Source organism: Hippocampus bargibanti, linkage group LG12 (genome assembly GCF_051943395.1).
Source record: "Hippocampus bargibanti isolate YZ-2025 linkage group LG12, ASM5194339v1, whole genome shotgun sequence".
NCBI classification, from domain to species: Eukaryota; Metazoa; Chordata; class Actinopteri; order Syngnathiformes; family Syngnathidae; genus Hippocampus; species Hippocampus bargibanti.
Window position 1 is genome coordinate 1 of NC_142745.1, and position 19,411 is coordinate 19,411.

The window sequence follows — 19,411 nt, forward strand, 5'->3', positions numbered from 1 at the left end:
ACTCATAAATTTCGACTAAATATTCAGGATTGAGCATACTACAATAGCAAGAATGCACCATAAAATTTAAATATTAAAAATAACACCAAGGGGGCGAAAATGTTATGTAAAAACTCTGCCATCGCTGCCAAAATTACTTTAAATAACAATTTCAATAAAATGCAATTGAAATTGAACTTAAATGCACATTAAAAATGGCAAAACAAAGCATCATTTTATTAAAGATTCACAGAAGGTTGCATATTAAAATAATGCAATTAGAAGGTGCCAAATGAATTGTTAAATGCCTTTGATGTGGCTGCTGCGAGCCCACCTGACCTTGTTTGGTAAACCCGCGAGGCACAGAAATCCACTTTGACAGCCGTTGGTTCGACAGGGTGATATGGCACGGTGTGTCCACCGGAGGGCGATATCGTCACCTGACCGCTGTTGAATCGACAGGCAGCGAATCAACCCATTAGTGAACTTAGTCGACTGACTTCCTTTGACAGCCGTTGGTGAGACAGGGTGCGATGGCACGGCGTGTCCACCAGAGAGCGATGACGTGCTTTGCTCCCAATTGATTCGGCGGGGAGCGTCTCAATCCATTGTTGAATCTTGTCATTTTAATGTACTATGACCGCTGTTGATTCGACCGTGTGCGCTGGCACAACGTTCAAAGATAAACCAAAATGCATCCCAACATCCATTATCCGATTCAAATTTCCAAACAAGGGCCGCATTTTTAATTTTATTGATTTGGATGATTTTATTTTGAAATCTAACATCGGATCAGAACGACAGTGCCATTGTTTGAAACCTGAGGTGGTTTTGTGTGCCTTTGACCTGGTCTGGGCTGGGGGGTGTCAAAGTCAGCTTTTTTTGTCAAATATGCTAATATCAGAATCAGAATCATCTTTATTGCCAAGTATGTAGGACACACAAGGAATTTGTTTCCGGGAGCTGCTGCATGTTCACGCGCCGGCGTCTTGGGAAAAACAAAAATAACAAATAATATAACAACACAAAGGCACAGAGAGTCATTCATTCTGAAGACTTGCTGTACCCTCTTTGGGATGACATGAAGCAGTTCTAGATGAAAGAGGAGAGGATCAAAGCTTCCATTTCAGCAGTGCATCAGGGACGTCATGGTTGTATTTAATAATGTAAAATTGTTATTTTTTGTTTGAGCATTTATGTTGACTTTTTTCCGTCTCTTCTCCTTCGTGCTATTCTGAGACCGTTTTCATTCTGTCTGGGTCAACGCGTCGTTGCCTGAATTATTTTTAAACATTATTTGCAGTGCCCGGGGTGTACAACTTTCATCACGTCGGGCGGACAACTGTCAGATGTCTCAGCCCAGGTGGCCGACAACTTCTTCAAGAAAAGTAAAAAGCGATTTTTTTTTTCAAAACAAACGTTTGTTTTATTCAATAAAGCATAACCTACAGGTAAAACGATCCAAGCCATGTGGACTCCTCTATCTAGGCGGATTTCAAAACTCTCAAGTACACTTTTCAGTCAGGGTGTAGTCCGAAGCAGGCTGCCGGTGCAGAGTATGCAAATTCCATTCAGAAGCCTGCTTCGGACTACACCCTGACTGAAAAGTGTACGTGAGAGTTTTGAAAACGGCTTAGAAATAGGAGTCCACGTAGTTTTGAGCAGACAACTCAACGCAAACATCACGCACCATGATGACAAATCATAACTGGAGCAAAATTTTCAGAAAAGGATATTTACCATAAAATAAGTAAGGGACCATTTGAAGTAGGTACTTCCTTAATTAAAAAAAAAAAACCTTGATACTTCACAACAATGGTTTTTCTTTTCGATTAGTCATCTGATTGTGTTTCAAATTGTGAAAAATGGGCCAGGCAATTTTTCAGAGTTGTCTTCCCGGGTGTCCACTAACTTTTTTGTCATGAGTTTCAGACACTGTTATTTGATATCCAAACCGCTGACGGTTTCGAATGCTTTTATTTTGAAGGTGGTTAACGATGTTCACTGTGGACATATTTCCGGTATGCAGAGTATTCACAATTGCTGACTTGAGTAAACTCGGACTGCGGCCCAAAACGCGGTCGACAGCCTTGACCAAATTCTCCTGAATTTGTCGGTGACGTGCTCAAAATGCCCACTCGGAACACCCACCACTATTTTGCTCGGTTAAAACGTCTTTCATTTTGCATTTAGCGGGGCCATTTTCAGAATCACAATCAGAATCATCTTTATTGCCAAGTATGTCGAACACACAAGGAACTTGTCCCCGCTAGAACACGCTGCACTAGTATCATCAAAAAATGGAGGCACCATACACTTCTATTTGGGTTACTGAGAAGAGAGTTATGATTATTATGAATAATAATATTATTAATTATAATAAGAGCACAAATAGCAGCAAACATGTTTTCTTTTTTCATAGCGACCCCACTTCAACCTTTTTTGTTTTTTGCAAAATGAAATGAGAAGAGTTGTCCCTGCGCACAAAGTGGGCGTGGGCAGTGGCCCTGCATCCTAATCGATCACTTGAACCGACCTGTGGGCCGCCGTGGTGACGTTGTTGATAAATGACGCCTTGTTCATCCCTTGCTGCGGGACAAAAAAAAAAAAACAAAGAAAAACATCAAATCAGTGCAACGGCCAAGAAAGCCTCCTGGGCAACCAGTGCCACGACATTCCTGGGAACTTCATCCTGAACGCTGTTTCTCATGAATTCCCAAAAGAGGCGTGGTGGCCGTGTAGGCAAACTCACCCTCTTCAGGAGGATTTGGATGTCCTTGTCAGACCACAGCTGGTAGAGGAACACCGATGCCGACTTGCTGGATTTGGGGAAATATCTGAGCAAAAACAGGCGGGATCGAGAGCAAATGTTAGCAAAATGAGGCTCAGAATCAGAATCAGAATACCTTTATTCGTCCCGCAATGGGGAAATTTGCAGTCCACAGCAGCAATTGAAGACTCGTATCAATAGTGAGCTCAAAGGTGAGCCTATTTGCAAATTCAGCAAAGTTGCTATGTTCCAATGTCATCTTCAACTTGGGTTGCGTGTTTTTGAATGAAATGATCAGCTCATCAGCAAGCTTTGTCCAACCGCAATAACAATCCGCATCATTCCAATGCATTTCATTTAGGATTAGACAGGAAGTGCAGTTAGTCAATTCATTCCATGCATCCATGTTCTTATCCATCCATCCATTAATTCATTCACCATCCACCCATTTTCAGATCCATCCATCCATTAATTCATGAATTCATCTATTAATATATTCATCCATCCACCCATCCATCCATTTTACGATCCACCCATCTATTAATTCATCCATTTTCTGATCCATCTATCCATCCATCCATCCATCCTTCTTCCAATCCACCCATCCATCACCCGTCTTCCAATCCACCCATCCATCCATCCATCCATCCATCCATCCATCCATCTTCTGATCCATCCATTCATCCATCCATCTTCCAATTCATCCATCCATCATCCATCTGCCAATCCACCCTTCCATTTTCCGATCCATCCATCCATGTTCCAATCCACCCATCCATCTTCCCTTCCATTCATCCATTCGTCCATCCATCTCCAGCTCTCTCTTGTTTTTATTTATAATTGTATCTTATTCATTAAGATACAAGTGTACTCGTGCCCATTTTTAAGAACAAAGGAGATGTGCAGAGTTGTACTAATTACAGAGGAATAAAGTTGATGAGCCATACAATGAAACTCTGGGAAAGAATAGTTGAAGCAAGACTAAGAGCAGAAGTGAACATTTGTGAGCAGCAGTATGGCTTCATGCCAAAAAAGCATGCACAAAACCGGGATAGATGGAGGACATTGATTGGCTGTGGCGACCCCTGAAGGGAAAAGCCGAAAGGAAAAGAAGAAGATACATGTACTTGTAATTGATATGATTATACTTTATTACATGTTGGCGGCCATTTTATTGGAGTTAGGACGAATTAGGACCATTATAATGTACATGTTTGTTACATCCCTGGAGATTTGTTCTTTTGCATTTGATAATTTTTTTGTGTAATGTTTTTTTGGGGTCTGTCATACTTGATGACTTGTTGAAAATATTAAAGATGGGCATGCGTCATGACTGGCCTGTTCTGGCTGAGCTCCTTGAGCGAGTTGATGAAGGCGCCATTCAGCAGGCGCTTGGTGGTCTCCGGCTCTTTGGCCAGCAGGAAGTTGGCCGTTTGACACGCCATGGCCAAGGTGTCGTCAGATTCGTTGCCCTGGCTGGTCCCCGCGCTCACGATGCCGAGTAGCTCAGGAAACACCTTGTGAGCTGCCACAAGAAAATCAGCAAATCAGCTCCACGAAACATTGATTCAACCCCACTTCACTCATTCACTGCCAGAAAGGCGCTTAGAAATCAAATGGATTATTATTATTATTCACAAATTGAGTCAGGAATTGAAAAGATGACGTCAAGCGCCATTTGTTCGGGTTAGCTAGTTAGCCAGCCAGATAGCTAATAGATAGCGAATAAATAGCTAGCTAGGTAGCTAGTTAAGGAGCTAGCTAGGTGGATAGCTAAATATAATCAATGTATGCTTTTTATTTTAATGTATGCTATTTTATTTTAATGGTGATCAGAATCATAAAGCTTTGACATGGTCTCCTACGATCTTTAGTGAGCTACTCCCTTAATCAAATGCGATTGGATCATGGAACCCCAAAGTTCGGGCATTCAAATCATGAATAATCACAATTATTTGAGACCGTGTATGCCATGTTACATTTGTGCTCCGAAATTAGAGGGTAGAGTGCTTGTTTGTATTAAAAGTTGTAATGGTGACAAAATCACCCAAATGTGACTTCTCAGCATCATAACAGGAAATTGTTATGATCAGAAAAACAAAAGGTGTGTCTTTGAGAATGCGTATTGTCCTTGAAAAAGAAATGAAAGACGTTTCTTACATTCACTTGTAAAAAGATGACATTCTCCCGCTGTTCAACTTTGACTTTCATAACGGAATACATCTCCTTTCTCTGGATTTTCTTCCCGAGAATTTGCAATGCAGACGCTCCCCAACTTCTGATCAAATTCATCTTCCCAACGGTCGTTCGGAAGGTGAAGTTGTTGGGAAATAACTTCAGTTCTATATTTTGTATGGAATGTATACTGAAGGCCTTGCAAAAGTATCGGGCCCCACTGAACCCTGCAACCGCCCGCCGCACCCCAGGCTCCAAACACAGACATCAAATCGGAATCTTTTGTCAAGAATCAACACGTGGGACACAATCGGGAAGCGCTATTAATCACCTCATCAATTGTCCACTTCATAGCTGCATTGTGAAGCTTGGAAAGTCACAGTTGCTCAATGTTGTCGCTCCATCCGCAATTCATTCCATTTTGAGTTGAATAAATGGACTCATTTGTTCCATTTTGTGCCGAAGAAAATTGCCCAATTATCTGTTTTGTAGCTCATAAAAAAATGCAACATTTTCATTGAATGAATTCACACTTTTAATGTGAAAATCTATTTATTTTGTGCATTTTGGACCCATACTCCTTTTGTACCAGATTTGCCTTTTGCCCATTTGCAATAATAATAATACATTTCACTTCTAAGTGCCTTTCAAAAATCTCAAGGTCACTTTATAGTCACAGGATAAGTTTTTTTTTTCTGTGGGTGAGCAGCGGCAGCCATACGGGCCAGCATTCACTCAACCCGGAGTTAACTCAAACAGATAGAAAGCTAGCTAGCTAATAGCCAGGAAGCTAGATAACAGGCTAGCTAGCTAGATAACAAGCTAGCTACCTGGCTTCACTCAACCCGGAAGTAACTCAAATAGATAGAAAGCTCGCTAGCTATCTAATAGCCAGCCAGCTATATAACAGGCTAGCTAATAGTTAGTTAGCTAGATAACAAGCTAACTAACTACGTGGCTTCACTCAACCTGGAAGTAACTCAAATAGATAGAAAGCTCGCTAGAATATTTGGCTATTTGGCCTTCAGTTGCATATTGTTTTCTTGTTTTGTTTTGGTAGAGGGAAATGTCATCGGAAATCCGGTGAGAAATGAGCATGGATGTGATTTCTCACCCAAGATGCCTTGCAGGTTGGGATTCTTGCTGAAGTTGCGAATCAACGCCACCGCGTTCCTCTGCAGGGTGACCTTGTTTGACTTCAAAAGCGGCGTGATGACCTTCAAGCCGTCCAGCTTTTGCACCAGCGTCTGGCTCATCACGTTGGAAACCTGAACGCAACAACACCAAACTTCCATTCAAAATAAACACATCCATAAACCAATCAATAGACAAAGAAACAAACCAATCAATTAATTAATTAATTAGGACGTCTTTAAATGAGTTTCCAGATGATACTAAAACGTGTACTTTGTGGTCATTCTTTGTAATACTGTTTGACTTTGTTCCTTGTGCAGTACTTTGCAAATGACTGTCAGTCTTTTCATTTTGTCATTCATTTTTCCATCCTCTGTCGCTTATTTGTTTTAAATTCATGACGGTTATGTTACTCAAAGTTCATATTTTGAAAAATGCAATGAAGAACATGATTCATTTTGATGATTATTGTCATCATCCATCCATTGGGTGACAGGGATGCTGGATCCTGACTATTAATATTATTAACATTGCTATTATTATCATTATTGTTATGTTTAATACAATCACACATATTACCATAAACACATATAAAAGGAACACAAATTGTTTTGGTATCGATTCACATGGACCAGAAATAAGAACTGAACCAGTATTGCAAATGCTAATCATTTTTATGATGATCATGATAATAATAATAATAATTATTATTATTAATAATAATAATAATATTGCCTCATCATCGTTATTTTTACTTTTATGTGTGTTTATGGTAAGATGCATTGTTGTATTAAAAGTAACACAAATTGTTCTGGTATCGATTCTCATGGATCACAAGTCACAACCAGTTCAAATGTGAAAATGACCTTTTACCACCGAGGAGAAAGGATCACACACACAAAAAAAAGAAAAAAACGGTGTGTACGAAAGAAAAAAAAAAAAAAAAAAAAAAAAAGTAAAAAGCTAAATGGCGACATTGTCAGAGAACACGGTTCATCTTCAATCCGAGCCGACTGGTGCTTACAATGCCGTCTTGAGCGGTGAGGTTCTGCAGAGCTCCGCAACAAGCCTCCTGGATTTCCTCTCGATGACTCGAGTCCAAAAAGGTCAAATAGTTTTGCAAGGTTTTGGAGTGGATGAGCCAGCCGGCCCCACTGGGGTTGGGCTCCTCCACCACTGGGAAGTCAAAGTAGCGCTGAAGGCAGGGGGGGGGGGGGGAGATAGGATCCCATCAATTGCATCGATGATGATTCTTGATCGGTGATGGAACTATGGCGTCTTACCTTGTTGTCGGAGGTTTTGCTTGGGGAAGTGAAGCAGCTGATGGGCCCGGCGTCGCCTTGACTCTCCACTGGGCCGACGGGCTTGGCGAGTGCCGTAATGCGGTTAAACAAGGCCGGGGCCTCCGATTCCAACTCAAAGGTGAGGTTGTGCAGAATGCAGGCGCAGTTCTCCGCACACTGTTTGGAAACATGCCTTTCAACTCATTCGCTGACATTATCAAATTGATGTGGCCATTGAAAATAGGACGGCCGGCGCCATTCCCAAATTTGCAGGCAACTTTATGTCGGCCATAAAGTTGCCTGCCCCATGGCAGCTTTTCAGAGTGTTCTTTCTGCCCGTGGGTGTCAACTAACTGCCTGTGAGTCCACTAACTTTTTGTCATGAGATTCAGACACTGTTATTATTATTATTATTATTATTATTATTTGATAGAGTGCTTATGCACATTAGTAAACATATGTTATTTCATGCTTAGATTAGGAAACATATTATGTTATTCCATGTTTAGCTTAGTACATATTATGTTATTGCATGTTTAGTTTAGTCTACATGGATTTATGAAGCTTATTAGTTGAATAGTTGCGAAAGCAGAATGTAACAACAAGTATCAACTTTCAGTCTCATGTCCTCCCAAATACTTGTCCATAGCTGATTGGACAACAGATCACTGCTGTGTACTTTTAATACTAGGTTGAGCGGGCGGGCTTTGTGTTCTTGGCTCCCCGCTTCAGACGAGAGATGTTCTCTTTTTGTTTCATGAGAATAAAGTAGTTTTTCTGTTCACCAACTATCGTCCCCGCTGGTATTTCACCACAAACCTTTGTTGAACACCGAACCAGATGAGAAACAGGAATTAGAATCCAACATTATTATTATAATATAAACCAATATGTATGTATTGCATTGTATTTTGGACAGCCGCCCCCATTTCAAGCTCGTATCACTCCAGACCCATATCATTTAGGAATTAACTGGGTTTTTTTTCTGATGAAAGAAGAGCGTCTAAGATTTTATCACACTTCATTGAACGCTTATGTGGTCCTAAAAGTCAATATTCTGCGGGTCCTGAAATTGGAGTGACAATGACAAAAACCCTGTCACTGCAGTGGACGCATTTTTGCACATCGTCTGGCAGTCAATGAGTTAATTGAGGCACACATACACATCGACAATTAACGGTTATCAGAGTTTCAAAATAAACTTTTTCCTCCTGACCTGCTGAGAAAATGATGAAGGTTTCAGTAAAATGTAATATTTTTAATAGTTACCATCATAAATATTGACGTCCATTAAAGCTAGAAAAAAATATCAAATCATATTGCGATTTTGTGAAGTGATCATGCATCCACACCTTCATAGTCAAAATTTGAATCGTTTCATGACAGTACAGTAAAGTCTCGTTATATCGATATTCAAGGGAGTCCGAAAAAATATCGATATAACCGGGACTATCAATATATCGGACCCTGCTTGCATGTAATTTTCTCTGTGCGTGCATAGAAATAGTATCGATATAAAAGGGACTATCGATATATCCGATATCAATATAACGAGACTTTACTGTATTTCCGAAGTTTCTTCAAGTCACAAGTTATAACGGCACCCTCTAGTGGACGTGGACTAATAGCACGCCACATTCGCAGCTGATTGATTCACAATTGTATTTTATTTTATTTATTATTGTATGTCTAGTGTTAGTGTATAGTGTATTATTGTCTGTAAAGTGTCCTTGAGAGCGTTGAAAGGCACTTGAAATTAAATGTATTATTATTATTATTATTATGATCATGTATTTTGTTTTTCTACTTTCATTCCTTTCATCACTTAGCTGCTGTGAAATGTAAATGTCTCCACTGAGACTAATAAAGGCAAATCCATCCATCTATGATGATGATGATGATGATGATGATTATTATTATTAATCCATGTCATTTCTAAGCGCCTTTCAAAACGTTCACGGTCACTTTACAGTCACAGGATCAATGAGCACTACTGAAGGCTTAGGAGGGCCTGCAGGCCCGCCGCTGGTTGTTACCTTATCATCTGACCTGCCAGTTTCCACACAATCTTCAAGGTAAGCGACCAAAGAATCCACCAAACCTCGACATTTCCTCATGGTCTGTCGGTTACTCTGGTTTCCACTGCTGAGGTTTCTGGCACAACCAAAACACACATCCATATTTGAAATCCTCAGATCTATCTATGAGGATCTTTTATTTTTATACACAAACATTTGTCTGCAACAAAATGGTTATACCGCAGACAGCTGGTGGCATGAAAGAAGGATTCATGCTCCGGACCACCGCTTGTGGTGTAAGGCAAGATGATGTGTTCCATTAAAACGGGCAGCGTGCTCTTGAGCAGGTCTGTCTTCAGGCTATTGGAGGATGACAAATTCCACAGAAGACCTGGAGGGACACAAAAGGAATGTTGTCTCCTCAAATATTCAGAAACAAATCTGGAAAATAGTCCATATTCAACATTGATCCACTGCTGAAAAGGATGCTTTGATCCTCCCCTTTTTCATCTAGAACTGCTTCATGTCACAAACAGGGTACATCAAGTGCTGAAGAACTTTGTCTTTGTGTTATTGTTTGTTTGTTTTATTATTTTTTTTATTTTTTCACTTTGTTACTTCCGGGTGGAGTAAACGCTGGCGCGTGTGGCTGCCGCTGCTCACCCGCAGAAAAAATATCCTGTGACTGTAAAGTGCCCTTGAGTTTTGAAAGGTGCTTAGAAATGAACTGTATTATTATTTTCATACAATGTATCAACGCTCCATTATTTATATGTAAAAGCAGAATTTCTACCTTGTGGCTGATTGACAGAGGGGATTAACTCATTCTCTGCCAGACAATGTGCTAAAATGTGTCCACTCCAATGCCAGGCTTTTCGTCATTGTCACTCCAATTCCAGGACCCAATGAATATTGAGTTTTAGGATGACATCAACATTCAAGACATCGCTAGAAACCTTAGACTCTCTTCTTTCATCAGAAAAAAAGAGTTCATTCCTAAATGATATGGCTCTGGAGTTATATGAGCTTAAAATGAGGGCGGCTGTCCAAAATACGATGCAATACGTACATACTGGTTGATATAGCGCTGAAGCTGAAACAAAGCGTGAACATGGAAAAAAGGGAAATGCTGCCCCTTGTGGAAAAGAAAAAACCATTGCCAGAGGCCATGGCGAGCGCTTTATCGGAATGAAAAACCAAAACCGGAACACATTGGGGAATGGCGCTCCCCCGCATGCTTTTCAATTCCCAAATAAATGTGCGAATGGCAGTTAAAGAGCAGGATAAGTTGCGTGATGGACCTGTGAGCTGCTTCTGGATCTCAGGAGAGTCCGTTTCCCGAAGTAGGGCCACCGCCGATGTGATTCCACCGCATCGTTGGATCTCCGCTTTGTTGTCGTTGTTCTTGAAGGCGAGGTTGCGCAGAGCGGCCGAGGCCGTCTGCCTCAGGGTGGCGTTGGGGCTGTACAGCAACGCCACCAAGGGAGCCATCCCGTTGCGCTTCATCACCTACGGTATGTTCAAGTAGTCCACATTCAATCACATACATGGCTTTTGTTGAGAGCGCTCACAAGCTACTCCAATTTGTAAGAAGAAATGCTAGACACAAAATTGATCCATCAGATGCTTTTTTAGTCACGCAGCTACGATCCTTCTTCTTTTTATACCGTATTTGGCAACACCACCAGAAACAGGTGGTAAGATCGGGCCCAAAATGTCCAGCCCGACCAGACCCGAGGGCATTCAAGCCCGACCCGACCCGTTTGTATGATAGCATTATTCATATGAAAAGCAAATTAGTGACAGCTGATCATCAGATATAAATTAAAAAATTGATATAGTGTAGTGTATTTGTTTTTACATGAGTAGTTGTTTTTCATGATTTTTGGTAGTCAATTAATTTAAGCAACCAAAAAAAAAAAAAAAAAAAACAACTGAGGAGCCATTTGGGAGCCAAAAGAGCCGGATCTTTTTAATGAGCCGATCCAAAAAAAGCGGCTCTCTGAAAGGAGCCGCAATTGCCGCAATCGCTAAACTGTACGACCTTAAGAAAGCGGCGTTTTAGAGTGCGACGCGGAGGGAGACGGCGGCGGTGGCGTCCACTGTCAGTTCGGCTCTGGCTGCTCGTTCCCGTTTAGTAGTTTAATCACAATTACCTGACTGCCTTTTAAAAAGTATTGATTTTATAACAAGTCTTCCTTGGTTTAGTATCCACATGTCGTTTTAGTATACATTTCTCTAAACGTAAAAAAATACAAGTCCGCGAAGGAGAAGCCCCGCCCAGCCCGAGCCCGAACGGACCCAAACGCAAAGATTGACATTTTGAGCTTGGAGTCGGTTCGAGCTCGGGCTGAATATTTGACCTGTACTTTGAAATGAAAGCGAGTAAGCTAAATCACCTCTTCCTTGGCCTTGTCGTTCATGAAAGTGTTGTGTTGGATGAAGGAGGCGCCGCGGTGCTGGTATTCAATATCCTCGTTGGACAGGAAGTCCACTGCTTCTTTCATGGTCATGTCAGCCATGGCGCTGTTCCCGCTTGACCTAAGAGTTTGTTTGACACAAACCCGAAATCAACAAATGTGGTTGTCATCAATATTAATAATAATAATAATAATAATAATACCAGTGTTTGAAATTCCACCGGCACCGGCAGCCAATCAGAAGCCTGCTTCGGACTATACCCTGACTGAAAAGCGTACTTGAGAGTTTTGAAAGCCGGTTAGAAAGAGGTCTCCACGTAACTTAGAGCAGACAACGCGATGCAACGCAACAATTGCATTGTGCGCCATGACGATAAACCACAACTATAGCAAAATCTTCAGCAAGGGATATTGACCTTAAATTAAGCAATGGAGCATTTGTGGTATCTACTTCCTTAATTTTAGAAAATCCTTTATACTTTCCAACTATGTGTTTTTTTTCTTTTGCTATTAGTCGTCTTATTGTGTTTCAAATTGTGAAAAATCGGGCATGTGCCCGGGTGTCCACTAACCTTTTGTCATGAATTTCAGACACTGAAAATACATTTCATTTATTAGCGCCTTTCAAAACTCTCAAGGTCATTTTACAGCCACGGGATCAGTTTTTCTGTGAGTTCACTCGACAGAGAATAACTCAAATGAATAAAAGGCTAGCTAGCCAGCTAGCTAATAGATAGCCAGTTAACTAGCTAGCTAGCGAGTAGACATCCAATAGATAGCCAGATAACTAGTTGGCTAACAGACATCTAAAAGATAACCAGCTAGCTGGATAGATTGGATTGGATTTACCTTTATTTGTCTCGCAGTGTAGAAATTTACATTTCACAGCAGCAAAGTTATGAAAGCTATGATAGCTAATAGATAGCCAACTAGCTAGCCAATAGATAACCAACAAATATCCAGCTAACCAGCTGGCTAGCCAGATGGATAGATAGCTAACAGATAGCCAGCCAACTAGCTAGCCAGCCAGATAGCCAATAGATCGCTAATAGATAGCCAACTAGCTAAACTAAGCCGAACCTGCAGAAGCAAAATATTTCAATATAATAAATCGATGTTTTGTTTTTTTTTGCTCAGAAAAACTCATTTGCTGCTAGTGTTAAAAAAAGAAACCGGTCAAGAACATCACTGTATCATCCTCCCTTACCCAGAATCCACTTTGCCGGGCAGCGTATTTTGCTTGGGCAGAGTGTCCACCATCAGAGGCTTGGAATGCCTTTTCTTCACGTCAAGCGGGCTGCTGACAAAATGCTGATTGTTACCCGTCAACTGATGACTACTGCGGAGCATTTCCGTTTTGTAGGTGCTGCGGTTCGAGAGGAGCCTCTGTGGAAGCTGGCGGCCTTTGGGTAAGGAACTCTGCCAGCCGAGGCCGGGTTCTTCGCGGTTGGGGGGCCGCCAGCCCATGGGAGTCAATCCAAACTCATAGCTACGACTGAAGGTATTGCTGGCCGTGGCGTTGGCGGCGCTGTTCAATGACTGGCGGTTCAGGCTTTTGTCAAGAGGGACCTGCAGGGACAAAAGACAAGTCTCTTTGGAGGACATCTCATGTATATGCTGTGTCTGAAACTCATGACAAAAAGTTGGCGGACACCAGGGCAGACAACTCTGAGAAGTTGCCTGCGCCATTTTTCACAACTTGAAACACAGTAAGTCGACTAATCGCAAAAAAAAAAAAAAAAAAACATTGTTGCAAAGTATTCAAGATTGATAACCCGAATGTATAAGAGAACAACACTTTTTGATGTAGCTAGCACAAATGCTCCCTTGCTTAATTGATGGTAAATCTCCCTTGCAGATGATCTTGCTCCAGGTGTGGTTTGTCCATACACTGTTGGGCACAATGCAATGTTTGCGTTGCGTCGGCTGCGACAAGCCGCGTCAACTCCGCTTTCCACCATGCTTTTCATGTATGTTTATGTTTTGTAGCGTCATAATTTTTGTGAGCTTCTTTTGAATCTTTCTTCTGGGGATGAGGTTTTGGCTTGATTCCGAACCACTTATCCATTTTTCTTATGTTTTCTGTGCGTCTACTTTGGAAAATGACATGCACACGAAAGCATGAAGTTATTCGATGCAGGCTTCTGATTGGCTGCCGAGTATGAAATTTCCGAAATTTCCAAACCAATCGAAGATTTCGAAATCGGAATAAAGCAAACGTTTGATTTTTAAAAAAAAAATATTTTGTTTTGTTTTTTTTCCTGAAAAAGTTGTCGGCCTACATCCGGGTGTGTAGGCACTCTGTAAATTGTACGCCCAACGTAAAAGTTGCACGTCCCGGGCGTCCGGGCAGACGTTATTTCAGACACTGTCATAACCCTTCTAACAGTACAATTTCCACTAAAGGCCGACATACCCTCAAATTTAAGACATACTCACAGTTTTGAGGTAACCATTCCCAAAGAAGACATTTCCATTCGAAACAATTGCATCATTCAAAGGACCTAAAAGAGGAAATGAAAGAAAAGTTTGATGAAGCCAGACCCAAGCTAAGATTACGCACACATATTGATTAGCTCAAAGTGATAAGAAATCAGACTTGTGACCGGTCTGTGGTTCAAAGCTGGAGGAACCAATCAGACTTTGGCAAGGGGACAACACATCTGAGGTCTGGCTGAGAAATGTACGTGTACACCAAAGTACGGGTGTGTGCAGGTCAAAAGGAGTTAGTTGATGGTATTTTAATGAGGCAGCAATTAGCAAAAACCTGTTTTGCTTACAGTTGCAATGTCTGGATTTGACAACGGAGAACCGCGTAGAAGCGTCTCATGATTACAACGTCTTTTCAAGGCAGGTTATTAAAATGCTTTTTTCACAAGCTAAATTAGACTGTAAACCCTGCGGAGTTTACATAATCTCCAAACAGGTGTGATAGTACTGAAGGTTTATGGCGGATATCGCTTTTATGGGCTGCACCTTCAATACACCGATTGGTCATTGAACTCTGACCGGGCACAAACAATCATTGGACTTTTTTTTCCTGAAATGAAACAAAATGAAAGCAAGGGATTAAAAGGGTTTGTGGTTACAAAAATATGAACCAAAAATCAACAACACAGAATTAAGAAATATAATATTTCATGGAATTTAAAGGACAAAATAGGATAACGTCATTATATTCTGTGCATCAAGAATATTAGCCTACTGTAAAATCACACACACACACACACACACACACACACACACACACACACACACACACACACACACACACACACACACACACACACACACACAACAAAATATATTCAACATAAAAAAACAACAAACATGCAGCAAAAGTTGAAAACAATTGTAGACCTCAGCTGTGCGTAAAGTGAATATTGGAAGACATTTGATAACTGTGGGAGATTTGCTGAAATTTAACTCATTCACTGCCAGATGATGTGCAGAAACGTGTCCACTCCAGTGCCAGGGTCTTTGTCATATGTCAGTCAAATTCCAGGACTCACAGCATATTGACTTTTAGGACTAATTAAACATTCAAAACCTTGTTTAATCAGAAAAAAAGAGTTAACTACTAAGTTATACGTGTCTGGAGTTATAGGAGCTTGAAATGAGGGTGGCTGTCCACAATACAATGCAATACATCCATATTTGTTTATATGGTGTGTAACAACTGTTGAAGCTGGAACAAAGCGTTAACATGGAAAAAGGGGGAAATGCTGCCCTCTTGTGGAAGGGAAAAACATTGCTCGAGGTCTGGTCAGCGCTTTATAGGCACCCAAGCAAGGATAAACTAAATCGAACTATTTAGGGAATGGCGCTCTACGTCATATTTTCAATTCCCAAATAAATTTGGTCATGGCAGTGAAGGAGTTCAAAAATCTGATTTATGGAGTAAACATTAATAATCACATAATCACAACTAACCAGAATGTATTTTAATAATAATAATAATAATACATTTCATTTATAAGCGCCTTTCAAAACTCTCAAGTTCACTTTACAGTCACAGGTTAATTTTTTTTTTCTGTGGGTGAGCAGTGGCAGCCACACGCGCCAGCGTTCACTCAACCCGGAATAACTCAAATAGATTGAAAGCTAGCTAGCTAATAACTGCTGTAAAATTAGTATATAGTATAGTATTAAAATAACTATTACTATCTATTAGCTAGCTAGATAGATAACTAATAGATAGCTTGATAGATAGGTAATAGATATCTAGCTAGATAGCAAGCCAGTTAGTTAGATTGCAAAAAGACAGCAAATAGCTCGCTTTCCAGTACATTTGAACGTACTGTACTTGACGTGCCACAAAATAAACAAATAAATAAACAAATGGGCAAATAAATGAGTATATAAACATATAAATATCGATGAAAAGGTTTCTTCAGCCGTCATCTGAAGTACAGATGACGGCTGAAGAAACCTTTTCATCGATGGACCACTCCTGTACGACAGAGCTTACCCAGACAAACATATAAATAAATAAGTATAGAAATGCACAACAATGTCAATAGTAGCAAAAAAAAAAAAAACCAGCATGCAATTTAACAATGTGTAGATTGATGAATGAGTGCGTAAAAGTGGTAACGAGATCCAGAAGCATTTCCAGCACGTCATCACATTATCAGTCTGTTTACAAGAACAAAAAAAAAAACAAAGGAAAGCATTTTGTCATATCTCTTATGATGGGTGGATGTTGGATGTTGACAAGATTGTGCTGAGGTCATTAGTAGCTGCACTCAAAGTCGCACTTAATACAACAAAGCAAACATATAATGAGAAGACGTTTAAGCAACACGGAACAAATTGCCAAAAGTTCTTACCGGTTGGAGACAAAGAGGTCGAGCCAGTCCTACTGCTGCTGGAGTGCCTGGACCTGGTCCTCTGCACGCTCTGCACCTGCTCCAGAACGCGTTGCTCTCCGGAGCGGTACTGCTGGCGGACCGAGGGCAAGGCCAGGGAGGTGTCATCCACCGGGGAGATGGTCAAGGCCGATTTGAGCGGCTGGGGGGCGGCCATCGTCGCGGAGGAGCTTTCGAGGCTCAAGCGGCTCTGGGATGAATGAGGCCTGTCGGGTGAGGCCAGACGGGTGAGGGAGGGACGGGGAGGGAGGGCAGAGGGAGGAGTTAGAGTCGCTGGCGAATGGGTGAAGAGGCCTGGCGCAACTTATCCAGACCGCGCCTAGTCTCGGACTTTCATCATCTTTGGGTGTGTCAACGCTGAATGGTGCACCTGGTTGACCAGTTTCACCTGTTGGGAGAAAAACAACAACAACAACAACAAAGTCAAACAGTCCAAACTCTTGTTGTAGTTGAGCGATTGTTGAGTGGTTGGCACGCCGACGTCACAGTGCAGAGGTCGTGAGTTCAAATGCATGTTTTCCCTGGGCCCGCGTGGGTTTTCTCCGGGTTCCTCCCACAGTCCAAAAACAGGCATGGCAGGCTGATTGAACACTCCAAATTGTCGTCACGTGTGACTGTGAGTCCAAATGGTTGCATGTGCAAAAAGTAATAATAATAATAAATGTAATTTACAAGCGCCTTTCTGAACACTTTACAACAAAGACAACACACAAAACAGTAAAATCATGCATAAAACAATAAATAATAAAACAGCAGATGAAAGCAAGTTTAAACAGGTGGGTTTTGAGGTGAGATTTGAAAGTAGGAAGGGGGTCAATGTTACGGATGTTGGGTGGAAGTGAGTTCCAGAGTTTGGGAGCGCAGCGGCTGAAAGCTCTGCACCCCATCGTGGTGAGACGGGCAGAGGGCATACAGAGGTGGAGGGAGGAAGAGGAAACAAACAGTGGAGCTGCTGGAGGACAGGAGTGATGTGGTGAAAGGTGGGGGTTTTAGTGACGATCCGGGCTGAGGAATTTTGGAGTAGTTGGGAGCGTATGGAGAAATTTTTGATTGACCCCGAAAAGAAGTGAGTTACAATAATCGATACGGGAGGTGACGAGACTGTGGATAAGAATAGCAGTGGTGTGAGGGGTGAGAGAGGGACGGAGACGATTGATATTGCGGAGGTGGAAATATGCAGACCGCGTTATGTTATTTATATGGGAGTGAAAAGATAGTGTGCTATCGAGGATGACACCCAGGCTCTTGCCCTCAGGGGAGGGGGACACGGTTGAACTGTCAATGGTGAGAGAGAAACTGTTAGTTTTGTGAAGGGTGGATTTGGTACAGACAAGAAGAAGTTCAGTTTTTTCGCTGTTTAGTTTGAGAAAGTTATGAGAAAAGCAGGATTTAATTTCTGAGAGGCAAAGTGTCAGGGATGCGAGAGGTAGAGTTGGGTGTCATCCGCGAAGCAGTGATAGTGAATGCCAAAATTGCAGTGAGGTCGGAGTGAAACCAACTAAGTGGGGTGTGTGTGACGCCTAGAGTGGAAAGTCGGTTGAGCGGGACGGGGTGAGAAATGGCGTCAAAGGCTGCAGAGAGATCAAGAAGGATGAGAATAGAGAGGCTGCCATGAGAAGATCAGTAGTGATTTTTATGAGGGCGGATTCAGTGCCGTGGCGGGGACGGAAACCAGACTGGAATGGTTCGTAGAGGTTAATGTGAGTGAGGACAAACGACCGCAATCACGAGACGATCCGGCAGCCACATGTTGTTATTGGTCATTTAGTCCATCTTTCGACAAGGGAGTGTTGAGGTTGCCCTCAAAAGCCGACTCAGTCATAAACATTGTTTTTATTTATTTTTGCTCACAATATTATGCAAATTGCCAGAATTGGAACGAATCTCATTTTTTCACAATGCCCCAAAAAACTTCAAATAACACCAAAGGAAGATTTGGCCCAGCCATGTGTGCATTATATTAGAAATCCATTTCTATGATTGATCAACTTAACTCATTCACTGCCAGACGATGTGCAAAACATGTGTTCACTCCAGTGCCAGGGTTTTTGTCATTGTCACTGGAATTCCGGGACCCACAGAATGTGGACTTTTAGGACTACATCAACATTCAATGCAACGTAAGAAAGCTGAGACTCTTCTGTCATCAGAAAAAAAAAACGAGTTAATTCCTAAACTATATGGATCTGGAGTTATCTGAGCTTGAACAGGGGGGGGCTCTACAAAAGGCAAATGCTTCCCCCTCGTGGAAGGGAAAACATTGCCAGAAGTCTGACCAGCCCTTTATCAGCACCCCCGCGCAAGAAAAACAAAAACTCGGAAAAAAATTGGGGAATTGGTGCTCCACCTCATGCTTTTCAATTCCCAAATCAATTCGAGTGGCAGTGAATGAGTTAAAAGGATACACGTACACTTTTTCCCCACATGTCATCCAGATGTTACAGCATCCATGGCAATATGTCATGGTAGAAAATTAATTTCTTCCTTCTCAAAAGTATTTCTACCCAGGAGTGAAATGTGTTGAAAAAGGCTTTTGCATCTTGAAATGCGTGGGATGGAATCAGACAATGTTCAAGTAGAATCATGTGGAAACAGTCATTCCGTCCCCTTAAAATGCTGCGAGAGTGGCTGCCTTTACAACAGCTCCTGTATTTTCTTTGTCTACTTTTGCTGCTGTCAATATATATATATATATATATATATATATATATATATATATATATATATATATATATATATATATATATATATATATATATAT

The 19,411-nt window shown here is 41.4% G+C and overlaps 1 protein-coding gene across 1 annotated transcript; it reads right to left on the minus strand.

The window, feature by feature from the left end:
* Nucleotides 1-2,189: 2,189 nt before the first annotated feature.
* On the minus strand, nucleotides 2,190-18,087 carry LOC148889793 (plakophilin-1-like). The gene is made up of 13 exons (XM_089010505.1): nucleotides 16,612-18,087; nucleotides 14,219-14,283; nucleotides 12,987-13,348; nucleotides 11,759-11,900; nucleotides 10,661-10,868; nucleotides 9,600-9,750; nucleotides 9,378-9,495; nucleotides 7,342-7,518; nucleotides 7,083-7,253; nucleotides 6,039-6,192; nucleotides 4,088-4,274; nucleotides 2,732-2,816; nucleotides 2,190-2,568 (listed from the first exon to the last, which is right to left on the minus strand). The coding sequence occupies exons 1-13, from the start codon at nucleotides 16,805-16,807 to the stop codon at nucleotides 2,494-2,496; spliced, it is 2,091 nt and encodes a 696-aa protein (XP_088866631.1). The 5' UTR covers nucleotides 16,808-18,087; the 3' UTR covers nucleotides 2,190-2,493.
* Between the last annotated feature and the right edge of the window lie 1,324 nt (nucleotides 18,088-19,411).